Genomic DNA, 17,110 nt, shown 5'->3' with positions numbered 1-17,110 from the left:
CCACCAGGAGACTCGAACCCTAGCCAGCACAGAAGCCTTCCAGCAACTGGCATAACAGGTACGCCTTAACCCTCTCCACCACCTGCTCAGACCCCTAAAAGAGATGGTAATTTCGGAGTATTTAAATACACCAAAGATCAACACCTCCCAAGAGCACTAGAGCAAGTGAGGGGTCATTTAGACGTTAATTTCATCAAGTCCCTGTTAATATGGGAAGACACAGTGTCTATGCTTAAGGCACAACTCTCCTAAACACGAGAGTGAAGTATACAACTTTAGAACACTTTCCCACCAGGAGACTCGAACCCTAGCCAGCACAGAAGCCTTCCAGCAACTGGCATAACAGGTACGCCTTAACCCTCTCCACCACCTGCTCAGACCCCTAAAAGAGATGGTAATTTCGGAGTATTTAAATACACCAAAGATCAACACCTCCCAAGAGCACTAGAGCAAGTGAGGGGTCATTTAGACGTTAATTTCATCAAGTCCCTGTTAATATGGGAAGACACAGTGTCTATGCTTAAGGCATATTAAGGCATATAATTAACGTCTAAATGACCCCTCACTTGCTCTAGTGCTCTTGGGAGGTGTTGATCTTTGGTGTATTTAAATACTCCGAAATTACCATCTCTTTTAGGGGTCTGAGCAGGTGGTGGAGAGGGTTAAGGCGTACCTGTTATGCCAGTTGCTGGAAGGCTTCTGTGCTGGCTAGGGTTCGAGTCTCCTGGTGGGAAAGTGTTCTAAAGTTGTATACTTCACTCTCGTGTTTAGGAGAGTTGTGCCTTAAGCATAGACACTGTGTCTTCCCATATTAACAGGGACTTGATGAAATTAACGTCTAAATGACCCCTCACTTGCTCTAGTGCTCTTGGGAGGTGTTGATCTTTGGTGTATTTAAATACTCCGAAATTACCATCTCTTTTAGGGGTCTGAGCAGGTGGTGGAGAGGGTTAAGGCGTACCTGTTATGCCAGTTGCTGGAAGGCTTCTGTGCTGGCTAGGGTTCGAGTCTCCTGGTGGGAAAGTGTTCTAAAGTTGTATACTTCACTCTCGTGTTTAGGAGAGTTGTGCCTTATATATATATATATATATATATATATATATATATATATATATATATTAGTATATTTTGGTAGCAGTCTTTCCTGTAGACATATATTATTAAATATGACCGAAAAAGTAAGATTAATAATTCTAACACGAATTTTCTCAATCTTTCGTACATTACGCTTCACTGTTGGAGGTAAATCAAAAATCACTTCTCCAAAATTCATTTTTATTTCTAGTCTGACGCGACACGGGCGCGTTTCGTAAAACTTATTACATTTTCAAAGACTTCACAAATACACAACTGATTAGAACTTACGTCTCTCTGATATTATATCTACATTTGAGTGAGGTGGGAAGGGTGATGTGGCATTAACACAAGACAGAACAGGAGGGGATATTAATAGGGTATTAAAAGTATCAACACAAGACAGAACAGAAACAATGGGTAGAAGTGTTTGTAGAAAGCCTATTGGTCCATATTTCTTGATGCTCCTATATTGGAGCGGAGTCTTGAGGTGGGTAGAATATAGTTGTGCAATAATTGGCTGTTGATTGCTGGTGTTGACTTCTTGATGTGTAGTGCCTCGCAAACGTCAAGCCGCCTGCTATCGCTGTATCTATCGATGATTTCTGTGTTGTTTACTAGGATTTCTCTGGCGATGGTTTGGTTATGGGAAGAGATTATATGTTCCTTAATGGAGCCCTGTTGCTTATGCATCGTTAAACGCCTAGAAAGAGATGTTGTTGTCTTGCCTATATACTGGGTTTTTTGGAGCTTACAGTCCCCAAGTGGGCATTTGAAGGCATAGACGACGTTAGTCTCTTTTAAAGCGTTCTGTTTTGTGTCTGGAGAGTTTCTCATGAGTAGGCTGGCCGTTTTTCTGGTTTTATAGTAAATCGTCAGTTGTATCCTCTGATTTTTGTCTGTAGGGATAACGTTTCTATTAACAATATCTTTCAGGACCCTTTCCTCCGTTTTATGAGCTGTGGAAAAGAAGTTCCTGTAAAATAGTCTAATAGGGGGTATAGGTGTTGTGTTAGTTGTCTCTTCAGAGGTTGTATGGCTTTTCACTTTCCTTCTTATGATGTCTTCGATGAAACCATTGGAGAAGCCGTTATTGACTAGGACCTGCCTTACCCTACAGAGTTCTTCGTCGACTTGCTTCCATTCTGAGCTGTGGCTGAGAGCACGGTCGACGTATGCGTTAACAACACTCCTCTTGTACCTGTCGGGGCAGTCGCTGTTGGCATTTAGGCACATTCCTATGTTTGTTTCCTTAGTGTAGACTGCAGTGTGGAAACCTCCGCCCTTTTCCATGACTGTTACATCTAGAAAAGGCAGCTTCCCATCTTTTTCCGTCTCGTAAGTGAAACGCAGCACGGAACTCTGCTCAAATGCCTCCTTCAGCTCCTGCAGATGTCTGACATCAGGTACCTGTGTAAAAATGTCGTCAACATACCTGCAGTATATGGCCGGTTTCAAGTTCATGTCGACTAAGACTTTTTGCTCGATGGTACCCATGTAGAAGTTTGCAAACAGGACACCTAGGGGAGAACCCATGGCGACCCCATCTACTTGCTTATACATGTGCCCATCCGGGCTCAAGAAGGGTGCCTCTTTAGTACAAGCTTGGAGTAGTTTCCTCAGAATACTTTCTGGCATGTCAAGAGGAGTACAGGCTGGATCACGATACACTCTGTCGGCTATCATTCCGATTGTCTTGTCCACAGGTACGTTGGTAAACAGCGATTCTACGTCCAACGAGGTTCTTATCCCTGTGGCCCGTGTGCCCCGCAGTAAGTCCACAAATTCCTTTGGAGACTTCAGGCTGAAGGCGCAAGGAACATAAGGAGTCAGCAGGCCGTTGAGTCGCTTCGCCAGTCTGTACGTGGGTGTGGGTATCTGGCTAATGATTGGCCGAAGTGGGTTTCCAGGCTTGTGCGTCTTGACATTTCCATACGCATATCCAGGTTTATATTCCCCAATGATCTTTGGCAGGTGGAGTCCGGATTTCTTGGCGTTCACAGTTTCGATCAGTTTGTTGACCTTTGCTTTTAATTCGGCTGTAGTGTCCTTCGTTACCCTTTGGAACTTAGTTTGGTCAGAGAGTATGATGTTCATTTTCGCCAGATATTCGTCTTTTTTAAGAATGACATATATTGGCGACTTGTCACCTCTCCTGACAACTATCTCCTTGTTCTCACGAAGGCTTTTAGCTGCCGCTTTAAGCTCGGGGGACAGTATGGTGCTTCTGTAGTTGCCTCGATTCTTTCCTCCTTCTGCAATAAGTTCTGCTTGTAAGGTATCTTTGGTAGTGACCTTCTTTTGTGTCTCGAGGTCGAATATGTCGTCCAACAGAATTTCCAACTCTACTTTCCGGGCCATTTCACTCGGTCTGGACATAACATGACAGTTTATGCCCAGATTTAGGAGAGTGACTTGGTCCTCAGTGAGGTTAATTCCTGCAAGGTTCAGGAAGCCATCTCTTGGTCGTGGAATTGCCATAGGTCCTCCATATAATGTTGTTAGTTTCTTGATAATCCTTGTTTCAGTGCTGAGGTGATGTTGGTCAGTGAGGATGTCGAGGTGTTGTTCAATGCGGGTACGGATACTATGGTCGATGTTGCTATTTCTCCACTCGTTTGTAGCATGAAGTAGTTGCGTTTTGTTGTCTTTGATTTCATTCTCTGCCTTGATCAGATAAAATATCGCCAGGATCTGATTCGTGATCAGATATACAAGGCAGAGAATGAAATCAAAGACAACAAAACGCAACTACTTCATGCTACAAACGAGTGGAGAAATAGCAACATCGACCATAGTATCCGTACCCGCATTGAACAACACCTCGACATCCTCACAGACCAACATCACCTCAGCACTGAAACAAGGATTATCAAGAAACTAACAACATTATATGGAGGACCTATGGCAATTCAACGACCAAGAGATGGCTTCCTGAACCTTGCAGGAATTAACCTCACTGAGGACCAAGTCACTCTCCTAAACCTGGGCATAAACTGTCATGTTATGTCCAGACCGAGTGAAATGGCCCGGAAAGTAGAGTTAGAAATTCTGTTGGACGACATATTCGACCTCGAGACACAAAAGAAGGTCACTACCAAAGATACCTTACAAGCAGAACTTATTGCAGAAGGAGGAAAGAATCGAGGCAACTACAGAAGCACCATACTGTCCCCCGAGCTTAAAGCGGCAGCTAAAAGCCTTCGTGAGAACAAGGAGATAGTTGTCAGGAGAGGTGACAAGTCGCCAATATATGTCATTCTTAAAAAAGACGAATATCTGGCGAAAATGAACATCATACTCTCTGACCAAACTAAGTTCCAAAGGGTAACGAAGGACACTACAGCCGAATTAAAAGCAAAGGTCAACAAACTGATCGAAACTGTGAACGCCAAGAAATCCGGACTCCACCTGCCAAAGATCATTGGGGAATATAAACCTGGATATGCGTATGGAAATGTCAAGACGCACAAGCCTGGAAACCCACTTCGGCCAATCATTAGCCAGATACCCACACCCACGTACAGACTGGCGAAGCGACTCAACGGCCTGCTGACTCCTTATGTTCCTTGCGCCTTCAGCCTGAAGTCTCCAAAGGAATTTGTGGACTTACTGCGGGGCACACAGGCCACAGGGATAAGAGCCTCGTTGGACGTAGAATCGCTGTTTACCAACGTACCTGTGGACGAGACAATCGGAATGATAGCCGACAGAGTGTATCGTGATCCAGCCTGTACTCCTCTTGACATGCCAGAAAGTATTCTGAGGAAACTACTCCAAGCTTGTACTAAAGAGGCACCCTTCTTGAGCCCGGATGGGCACATGTATAAGCAAGTAGATGGGGTCGCCATGGGTTCTCCCCTAGGTGTCCTGTTTGCAAACTTCTACATGGGTACCATCGAGCAAAAAGTCTTAGTCGACATGAACTTGAAACCGGCCATATACTGCAGGTATGTTGACGACATTTTTACACAGGTACCTGATGTCAGACATCTGCAGGAGCTGAAGGAGGCATTTGAGCAGAGTTCCGTGCTGCGTTTCACTTACGAGACGGAAAAGGATGGGAAGCTGCCTTTTCTAGATGTAACAGTCATGGAAAAGGGCGGAGGTTTCCACACTGCAGTCTACACTAAGGAAACAAACATAGGAATGTGCCTAAATGCCAACAGCGACTGCCCCGACAGGTACAAGAGGAGTGTTGTTAACGCATACGTCGACCGTGCTCTCAGCCACAGCTCAGAATGGAAGCAAGTCGACGAAGAACTCTGTAGGGTAAGGCAGGTCCTAGTCAATAACGGCTTCTCCAATGGTTTCATCGAAGACATCATAAGAAGGAAAGTGAAAAGCCATGCAACCTCTGAAGAGACAACTAACACAACACCTATACCCCCTATTAGACTATTTTACAGGAACTTCTTTTCCACAGCTCGTAAAACGGAGGAAAGGGTCCTGAAAGATATTGTTAATAGAAACGTTATCCCTACAGACAAAAATCAGAGGATACAACTGACGATTTACTATAAAACCAGAAAAACGGCCAGCCTACTCATGAGAAACTCTCCAGACACAAAACAGAACGCTTTAAAAGAGACTAACGTCGTCTATGCCTTCAAATGCCCACTTGGGGACTGTAAGCTCCAAAAAACCCAGTATATAGGCAAGACAACAACATCTCTTTCTAGGCGTTTAACGATGCATAAGCAACAGGGCTCCATTAAGGAACATATAATCTCTTCCCATAACCAAACCATCGCCAGAGAAATCCTAGTAAACAACACAGAAATCATCGATAGATACAGCGATAGCAGGCGGCTTGACGTTTGCGAGGCACTACACATCAAGAAGTCAACACCAGCAATCAACAGCCAATTATTGCACAACTATATTCTACCCACCTCAAGACTCCGCTCCAATATAGGAGCATCAAGAAATATGGACCAATAGGCTTTCTACAAACACTTCTACCCATTGTTTCTGTTCTGTCTTGTGTTGATACTTTTAATACCCTATTAATATCCCCTCCTGTTCTGTCTTGTGTTAATGCCACATCACCCTTCCCACCTCACTCAGATGTAGATATAATATCAGAGAGACGTAAGTTCTAATCAGTTGTGTATTTGTGAAGTCTTTGAAAATGTAATAAGTTTTACGAAACGCGCCCGTGTCGCGTCAGACTAGAAATAAAAATGAATTTTGGAGAAGTGATTTTTGATTTACCTCCAACAGTGAAGCGTAATGTACGAAAGATTGAGAAAATTCGTGTTAGAATTATTAATCTTACTTTTTCGGTCATATTTAATAATATATATATATATATATATATATATATATATATATATATATATATATATATATATATATATATATATATATATATATATATGTCGTACCTAGTAGCCAGAACGCACTTCTCGGCCTACTATGCAAGGCCCGATTTGCCTAATAAGCCAAGTTTTCCTGAATTAATATATTTTCTCTAATTTTTTACTTATGAAATAATAAAGCTACCCATTTCATTATGTATGAGGTCAATTTTTTTTTATTAGAGTTAAAATTAACGTAGATATATGACCGAACCTAACCAACCCTACCTAACCTAACCTAACCTATCTTTATAGGTTAGGTTAGGTTAGGTAGCCGAAAAAGCTAGGTTAGGTTAGGTTAGGTAGGTAAGGTAGTCGAAAAACAATTAATTCATGAAAACTTGGCTTATTTGGCAAATCGGGCCTTGCATAGTAGGCAGAGAAGTGCGTTCTGGCTACTAGGTACGACATATATATATATATATATATATATGTCGTACCTAATAGCCAGAACGCACTTCTCAGCCTACTATTCAAGGCCCGATTTGCCTAATAAGCCAAGTTTTCATGAATTAATGTTTTTTCGTCTACCTAACCTACCTAACCTAACCTAACCTAGCTTTTTTAGGCTACCTAACCTAACCTTACCTATAAATATAGGTTAGGTTAGGTTAGGTAGGGTTGGTTAGGTTTGGTCATATATCTACGTTAATTTTAACTCCAATAAAAAAAAATTGACCTCATACATAGAGAAAAGGGTTGCTTTATCATTTCATAAGAAAAAAATTGTAGTAAATATATTAATTCAGGAGAACTTGGCTTATTAGGCAAATCGGGCCTTGAATAGTAGGCTGAGAAGTGAGTTCTGGCTACTAGGTACGACATATATATATATATATATATATATATATATATATATATATATATATATATATATATATATATATATATATATATACATATATATATATATATATATATATATATATATATATATATATATATATATATATATATATATATATATATATATATGAATACTCCCACAAGGGCCGTGACAGGGGTTCGAACTTACGTCCAGGATGACCCCAGACGTGCCTTAATCGACTGAGTCACGACATGGTAAAAGAATTGCAACCGGGATTGCTACTGCTCTCACATGGATCCCGTAGTCTCTCTGAGACACAAACTGGGACTTTTCACAATTCCCCCCTGCACCCAGGCTCTGTCAACAAGCAATTTGACCTCTTCGCCCATACTTAAATACACACAGAAATCACAATAGCGTGATATATCACATGAATAAATCCACATGGGCCTTGATGAGGGTTCGAACTTACGTCCAGGGTGATTCCAGATGCGCCACGACATGGTAAAAGAATTGCAACTGGGATTGCTACTGCTCTTACACAGAACCCGCAGTCTCTCTGAGACACAAACCGAGGTTTTACACAATTCCTCCATACACTCGGAGAGACTGCGGAGTCTTGGAGAGAGACTCTCCGAATCTCTTTGTGTTGAGACTGTGTCTCAGAGAGACTGCGGGATCCGTGTGAAAGCAGTAGCAATCCCGGTTGCAGTGCTTTTACCATGTCATGGCTTAGTCGATTAGGATAATCAGCAAACGTGTTTTGAGTTAATCGAGCTCACAGTGTGTCAGATTACAAGTATATGATTCATTCATTATTGTGGAGTGATATACAAGAAAATTATACCAGTGTTTAAGTGTTACCCTGCCCCCCCCCCCCCCACCTCAAGCCGAGAGGTGACCAGTCACCCCCTTCCTTCACCGCACCACTCCTGCCACCAGTCTTACCTGGGACGCGGTCGGGTCAAGATACCTGCTCCGCACCTTCCCCCCCCCCTCCCCCCATGCTGGGTACTGAGATGGAGACTCAGTCACCAGAAGACATGGCTACTTCTCACGACGTTATTAACATGGACCCTGAAAGCAGCCAGTCAGACGAGGAGGGCGAGTATCTAGAAGTTCTGTCAAGGAATAAGAAGAAACGAAGAAGACAGGAGGCAAGGCGTAGTGAGGACAGTAATACACTTAACGGAAACGATAAAAGAATGAAGAACGACGCCGAGACTGATGCAGACAAACGGACGGAACGATGTCAGGAAGGTGAGGATCAGCGGAGATGGAGGCTTCTCTTCCCTGCCTCATGCACGCTGGCCTATCATCAGAAGCTGCTGTGGACCGTCAAACTCGGAAGAGAACACCGCAAGTTCGAGCCCCTGCTGAAGGAAGGTGTAAACAGACCTTACTTAACGGTAGGTTCTATGGAGGCAGTGGAGTATCTTACCCAGCAAGGATACGATGGAATTCTTATGGAAATACCGGAGGGGAACGAGAAGCTGACGAAGGTAATTATCTATAAATACCCTCAGATTCTGGACCCCGAGTTTATACTCGACGACCAACGATTTGTGTGGGCCAAGCGTCACCTTATTAAAGGTGAAGCTAGGAGTCAGGTGGTGGCTCTAGTGAGAGGTGACGTACCCGAAAAAGTGTTCATCACCGGGGCTGGCTACAGGCATGTAGCAAAGTATGTGGAAGAGCCCATAATATGCCTGAAATGCTGCAGATGGGGGCATAAATCCTGGAGATGTCAAAATGATCCACGATGTCGTTTCTGCGGAAAGTCTCACCTCTCTACTGTGTGTAGAAACAGACTGAATCTGGGTGAGAAAATAGTTCCCAGATGCTGCAACTGTGGAGGTGTTCACAATGCGAGCTCGGCTGTGTGTAGCAAGAGGCCGAGTATGGCTGTTCTCCGGCCGGTGAATGTTACAGAGCAAGCAAGAGCTCTTACCCAGACACCGGGAGCACAGCAAACCAGTCTGCCCCAAACAGTGCCAGTGAACCGGACGAATGCGTGGGTAAAGGAGTCACCTTTACTTAGGCAGGCTCCAGCAACAAGCAGCCACGCCACCACTCAGGACTCCGGCAGTGACAGTGTAACGGTGAGTGAAGTGGCTACTGTGGCTCAGAGAGAGGGTCATAATAATATGGTCAAGGAAGTGTGGGCTGAACTTAAAAAAGTTGGTGAGTTCCTCCAAAATCTGGGGCAGAGAATCGAGTCCATCGAGGCTAAATTAAACGTTCAGGAGGTCAAGGAAAATCACAAAACGGTGAAGGATAGTCAGGATATAGTGGTTGAGGACGAAAATGAAATATTGAGTGATGAAATGAAGGAAAGTGAAGTGTGTGTGAATGATGGTAGTCGTAGTGAAAGGAAGAACCCTATAATTACACATAAAATGAAGGAATCATTTGGGCCAATAATGGACATCTCAGGGCTGAAAAAATCTCTTGAGAATCGCAATGTCGCTTTTACTGGTGAACTTGGGAGGAGGTGGGAGATGTTATACAAGGTATGGCTATCATTTAGTGAACTTATTGGGGATGACTTAGGCAATGAATTGATTAATAATGGATCACCCTAGACTGAAAGTGTTGTCATGGAATGTTAATGGTTTGAGAAACAGGGTTACAGATGTTCATTGTTATGTGATGGGAAATGATATTGATGTTGTAGCTCTCCAGGAGACAGGGGATAGGAATGAAGGATTATTGAAATTAAATGGCTATAAAGGGTTTCATCTCTTCGCTGCAAATAACATCAGAGGCACGTCGATTTATGTTAAGAACTCCATACCAGCAGAGTTAGTAGAACCGCCATCAAAAACGCAAGGTATAGAGAGTGTTTGTGTTAAATTATCATTAAGGGAAGGGGAATTTATTGTAGTTAATTTGTATGTATCCAGGAACTGCTTCGACGCTAACTATTTACCTGACTGCATTTATACTAATCCTTCACTGGTCATTGGGGACCTTAATGCTCGGCACACAAGCCTTGGGACAGTCGGTAGTATTAATACTAATGGGGTCAAGTGGTTACAGTTTCTACAAGATCATCCAGATACCTGTCTATTGGGAAACAATGAACCAACTCACATCAGGGGAGGACGGCTTGACTATGCCTGCGTTTTAAACTCTCAGGGGATTATGGGGGAGGCTCGGGTTGTTCGGGAACTACTTAGTGACCACTTTGCCTTGAACGTTGAATTACCACTGGGGAAAAAACAAGTCCACTTTCAAAGGAAAAGGCTAAATATTAAGAAAGATATGAAAAATTATTTTATTCAAAATATGGGAGATTGGTATCAACATTACACGCCGCTCTGCGTTGATAGTTTTTACGAGGACATGGTCGAGAACATAGAGAAATTAGTACAGAGGGAAAATAACGGGGGCAGGGGAAGCAAGACGCACGGACCTAAGAAATTTAAATATTCCAATGATCAGCAAGTCAAGGGATGGGAGAGAATGCTACGGGGTGCGCATAAAGCATGGTTAAAAAATGGAATGAGGGATGAAGAGAAAAATACAATGTTGGAAGTGGCTAGGGAATGCAGTCAGGTGAGGAAGGAGGCGCGGGACAGATACTGGCAAGACTTTGCTCAGGCCATTGGTAATACTAAGAACCTTAAAGACATATGGAGAGCAGTAAATAAAGTCAGGGGTTGTAAGACTAAATTCATTGCTCACTCAGATCCAGGGAAAGTTGCTAATGAGTTAGTAGATAAATGGGCAAGTGCTGCTGGTATGGAGTCCTTACCTGCAGACACGAGAGTCACCATTGAGTCATGGGAAAATATTAGAAATGGAGTAACTTTATGTGCCTTAAATACAAGATCTATAGCATGCACTGAGATAACCCACGATGAGCTACTGGATGCTATAAAAAGTGGCAGCTCCACTGCTCCGGGAAAAGATGGAGTAACGTATGACATACTTAATTATTTAGCCGGTATGAAACCTAATCCCTTACTTGATTTGTTTAATATGAGTTATAGAGAGGGAAAGTTACCAAGAAAATGGAAAGAGGCTGTCATCATTCCTATCCCTAAGTCAAACGGAGGCTACAGACCTGTCTCCTTAATATCCTGCTTTTGTAAAATGATGGAAAGGATTTTGTTAAATAGGCTACTCTACCTTGTAGGTGATAACATGTCCAATAATCTCTTTGGTTTTATCAAAGGCAAAAGTACTGCGGATTGTCTCTTAAAGTGTTTGTCTAATGTGGATGACAATTGTAGAGTTTTTGTTGATCTACAAGGAGCGTTTGATAAAGCCAATGGGGAAGTAATCTTATACGAATTAGCCAATCTGGGAATAACAGGGAGATTGCTACACTGGATAAGGGATTACCTGCAAGGCAGAAAAGGTCAGGTGTATTACCAGGGATACATGTCTGAGGAACGGAGGTTTCAGTTAGGTACCCCACAAGGGGGAGTATTAAGTCCCACCTTATTCAATGTATTAATGAACAGATTAGCATCAGAGATGTATCCTCCAGGGGTCACGACGATCATATATGCTGATGACATTCTTATACAAGGCACTTCTGGGAACAAAATTCAAGATGCTCTTAACATACTTGGTACAACCTGTCACAAGTTAGGCTTAGTTATAAATGCAGATAAAACCAAATACGAGTATAGGAAACGAAGAAATATAACCCTTACTCTAAATGGTGTGGAACTGAGCCGTGTACAGAAGTACAAGTATCTGGGCATGTATGTTGGATACACATGTGAGAGTAAAAATGCTGAAATAAATCATATCAGCACCTTATGTAAAGCCCGTCTGCATCCTCTAAAAGCACTGGCTTTTTCTGGTAAAGGTGTTGGGGTACCTATCTTGCGGATGTTATACATAAGCACTGTTCGATCCCTGATAGACTACGCAGCACCCGTATTGTCTTACACAGGCCAAGGCAGAATTCAAAAAATAGAGCTGATACAGAACGAGGCTATGAGGATTATTCTTGGATGTCAAAGAAATGCAATGATTGAAATAATGAGAATGGAATTAAATTTACAGAGTGTGTGTGATAGAGTCCGTGACATTAACACTAGAGTATCTATTCGTTTCATGCGGAGAAAAGGAGGGGATAAGCTGTTTGAGAGCGTTCAGACCTGCTTGAGTGACGTACACACTTCCAGGAAACTGAGGGAGACTCGCTATACGAGAGGATTAGCTCATGACCTCAGGGAATACGACGTACTTGACTGCTGTAAACCCTCTCGAAAGTGTAATATGTCTGCTCCCTGGAAAGTACAGAAAATAGACGTCGAAATTGTACCCCTCAAGGTGAAAAAGATTCATCATGAACCGGGACAATTACGGTGTTTGTATGGAAGCATGATATCTCGGTTACCAAGAGGCAACAGTTTACATGTATATTGCGACGGGTCGGTGGCGGAGGATGGCAGGGCAGGGTGTGGTGTCCTAATAAGGGATTATACGGAGTTTGGGACTGTGGACAGGATAATTGAACTCCGGCTTAGTAATTATATATCATCCACACAAGCTGAACTGCAGGCCATTCTGGCGTGTTTGGAGGAAGTACGTCATGACGACAAAAATGTTTTTGTATTTGTCGATAGCCGAGGAGCACTGGAGTCCTTAAACAGTAGAAACCCAGTCTTCATGTCTATAGTGGAGGACTGTAAGAGAAGAATAACTGAGATACAGCTGAAAGGTTATAGTGTGAAATTCATGTGGATTCCATCTCATGTTGGAATAGTGCTCAACGAGGTGGCGGATGACTTGGCCAAACGTGCCACATCAAAACCACAAGTTGACATCGAATGTGAATTCACAATGAGACAAATAAGAAGCAAAATCAGAAATATTCAGGCACAGGCGGGAGTGGAGAGGAGAGAGATAATGTATGAGAGAAGTCAAACCATGCAACACTACATGTATGTGAGTCAAAACACCCATTTCACTTATGGTAAAAGGAGAAATGCTTGGAGTGACTCTGTGTACATGCGGCTCAGGCTTGGGTACAAATATTACTGGGAATATGGGATAGATGTTCATGGTAATGACACGAAGTGTAAACTATGTGGTATGTTAAGGTCTCACACCCTTGCCCATTATATTCTTGATTGTCCGTTGATTAGTGTATATAGAAACACTGAGATAAGGACTGTTCCTGAACAAATAGCCTGGATGTGTCACAACGGAAAGGTTGATGATATTCTTGAGAGATATAAGAATTTTGCACCAAGATTGTAATATTTTGTTGAATTATCTGCAGGTGTCTTGCAAATTGTCTATACAGTATACCTAGGTCATAAAAGTATTTGTGTGTACGTCTGATACCATACTACTTGTGAGGGAGGAAATGTATATTTTTACCTCTCAGAATGTTTGGTAATATGTTTATTTGTGATGTGTGTATATGTATATATTAACACGTTGTACTGAACGGGGTGAGAATAGCTTGAGCTACCTCATCCCTTTGTGTGTATTTTACCTCAATAAACTTATTTCAATTTCAATTTCAATTTCAATTTCAAACTCCTGCCACCCATCCTTCTCGCCCACCCTGCGCCCGGGCGTCTCCCAGCCACTCATTCCCCGCCCACAGATGTGTTACCCTCTAGGCACCTAGACATGGCGCATGTCACAGCAGGCATTCAGGTTCCTCTCAAAAGGGAGAGAGACACAAGTACTTATATAGTGATGAGTGCGATTGACAGCTAACCACCCCTCCAGCTACCAATCGTGTCTACCCTCCCACGCCACGCCCGCCCAGGGCCCGTCCAGATTCCACTGAAGTTTCTGCTCACCCGGAGGATGGAGGAGACTGCTACAACTAATGAGGAACCCCTTAGCCACGAACACGGTCCTGGGAACAATGCATCCAGTGGAACGTGTCGGGCTTGTTACGAAGGTCACAAGCTACTACGTTCCATCACGCCTTAGACGTGATGGAACCCTACGCAATCTAATTTATGAACGATACCTGGAGAGAGAAGGCCCACAGGTCCCCCCGGCAGCCCCACACATACCTACAAACTTCTTGTCATCAGATAACCTCCTGGGGGCAATCAAAGCATCCACCACCAGAACTCGTCCCCACTTTCCAAAAGCACCGCACCCATTTGTAGCAGGGAAATATACTGACCTTCTTAAGCAAGTGAAAAGCCTACAGCCCTGCTCCTGTGCCAGGTAAGTCCACTTCGGGCTCACCATAGCCCATGCTACTTAGAACTTTTTGTTCCGAGTAGCTGAAACTAAAACAACAACAACAACTGATTCCCAAGAATCTGTAGAAAATCAAAGACAGATAACTATCGACAAAAGAGGATTTGGCATGACTGTAATTTTGCAAAATTATAACATGCTCTCCCTAGTTCGTATACTTCGTGTGTCATCATAATATACTAGTTATATCTATAATACTTTCAGTTTAAGAAAGTTCAGTTCAGTTTACTCACGGCAATCCATAATTAATATTTAAATAAATATCCTCAATATACACAGATAAACCATTACTGTATACACACATTACATATGTGGGAAATATTCCCACATATTTTATTTAAATTATGATCAATTAAATCTACACTAGGGAAAATTATTTTCTTTTGATTTAGTAAATTTAGCTAAACTAAATTTACTCGAACAACAACCATAATGATTAATTTGTCAGTAGAGAAATCACGATATAACGACGCAATAAATATATTTCTTTAGCATAATTCGTCTATATTAAATTCTCCAAGAGTACAGTCCCAGAGCTGAATTACGCTTCATTAAATTTATTTAATTACAATTATAAATCATAAAAGTACAAATTCATCCTTCCTAATGAATAAATTATAACCCATATTGAGTAAAAGAAATGGAAATCTGGCAGGGGAAGAGAGATGCCATTGTGTGGTTCTCGTGACACGTGAGAGCAACGTCTGGTACCTTCATAACTAGATACACATGAGAGCAGCTCTAGAGTCCTTAGTGTTACTCTTGTGCTTCGCTGCCCTTCGACCTCGTCAATCTGGGAATCACTTTTCGTATCCAATTTTACAGTAGACCGGCCAGTCAAATTTGTTAATAGCTAGATGTGGTTAGTACGAATGGACGCCAGCCCTAATGGGTAAGAGTCTCGCTTTCAATCAACAAGCAAATTTAATGTGCGTAATATTAACCCTCTTGTCAACAGTAACTAATTGGTCTTGGTTGGCAGGCTGTGATCGAACTACGTGGAATTTCGTGGTACCCTTATCCAGTGATGTGACGCCATAAAGCCTATGGTGGGCTATTGAAGGACCAGGCCCCACGTGACGAATACGCTCTGTGGAAGCTTCATCTACTGGCACAGCTAAACTTTAAAACTTTAATTATACTTAATTTATTAAAAAAAATTACTGTAACTAACATAACATTTATAAAGCAACTAACAAGTCGACCTGTCTAGTTAAAATTATTATATAAACTCTCACAAACTTGTAAGGAGTTTATCAGTGGGATAACTATCCCTATACAGTCCTCTTGCTTAATTAAATTATATAATAGAAAATTTAACATAAATAAATAAATAATTAAAATAAAATCCCACTGGTAAATTTCCCACAACATTATTGTTGCTAGGGATGTGATTCGTTCATATTACAAGACATAATTATTATCACTTAATATGTGTTAAGTAATTCGTGGTTCAATTTCTACCAATGTGTAGCTTAACTGTTGTTGTTCACTTGTTTTGTAACCTACAACCAGGTGTCTGCTGGGAAACTTGCGGTCAGTACACACGACTAGCTGTTAGTTCTCAACCAAATGTTTAAAAATACAATGTACTGTATCCTAAACAAATTAAATTCCTAATTTGAATACAAATGAAGAAAATGAAATACCTTTTCGTGAGAAATCGTCGCCAATCATCGAATTCACCAGCTTATTTCCTGATATTACAACGTAATGGGTGTTACTTCTAAGCTTATTGAAGCTTTCAGACAGTTCCTCCATACTGATGTATTGAATGCGCTCGTACCTTTCCAAGTCAGCTATATGTCTTAACATGCCAGTCCTTGAATTCTTAATAGAGTGAAAGAAAAGTTGATTTCATGCAAACAATTTTAGCCAGAACGCACTACTTAGCCTAATATGAAAGGACCGGTTTGCAAAATTAGCCGACTTTTCCTAAATTTATATATATTAAAAAAAAGCTTATGAAATGATAGAGCTTTCCATTCTATTATATAGGATTAAATTCGTTTTAATTTAGGTTACGTTAGGTAACCTAACGTAACCTAAATTAACGTATGATAGGTTAAGTTAGGTTTGGTTAACGTAGGTTATGAAAGGCTAGGTAGGTTTGGAAGTATTTATATGTTTGTTTTAACTCAAATTAAAACAAAATCATATTTAATATAATGGAATGCTCTATCTCTTCATAAGAATTTTTTTAAGATATAACTTTAGGAAAACTCGGCTCAACTGGGTTTTTCATAGTAGACCAAGTAGGCCAAGTACGACGTTCTGGCTACTAGGTACAACATATATATATATATATATATATATATATATATATATATATATATATATATATATATATATATATATATATATATATATATATATATATATATATATATATGTCGTACCGAGTAGCCAGAACGCACTTCTCGGCCTACTATGCAAGGCCCGATTTGCCTAATAAGCCAAGTTTTCATGAATTAATTATTTTTCGAATACCTAACCTACCTAACCTAACCTAACCTAACTTTTTCGGCAACCTAACCTAACCTAACCTACAAAGATAGGTTAGGTTAGGTTAGGTAGGGTTGGTTAGGTTCGGTCATATAGCTACGTTAATTTTAACTCCAATAACAAAAAATTGACCTCATACATAATGAAATGGATA

General features: G+C 41.4%; 1 protein-coding gene across 1 annotated transcript in view; it reads right to left on the bottom strand.

Annotated features, from left to right (window-relative positions):
• The window catches only part of LOC123755098 (uncharacterized), a 28,808-nt gene extending 12,111 nt beyond the window's left edge, over window positions 1–16,697 (bottom strand). The window contains exon 1 of the mRNA XM_045737578.2: window positions 16,101–16,697. Within this exon, the coding sequence (XP_045593534.1) occupies window positions 16,101–16,266 (166 nt within the window). The 5' untranslated portion in view covers window positions 16,267–16,697. The remainder of the gene's footprint in view (window positions 1–16,100) is intronic.
• Window positions 16,698–17,110: the final 413 nt, after the last annotated feature.

The sequence above is a fragment of the Procambarus clarkii genome, chromosome 28, assembly GCF_040958095.1.
Source record: "Procambarus clarkii isolate CNS0578487 chromosome 28, FALCON_Pclarkii_2.0, whole genome shotgun sequence".
NCBI lineage: Eukaryota > Metazoa > Arthropoda > Malacostraca > Decapoda > Cambaridae > Procambarus > Procambarus clarkii.
Note: the sequence above shows the minus strand (reverse complement) of the source record. Positions and strands in the feature narration are given on the sequence as shown.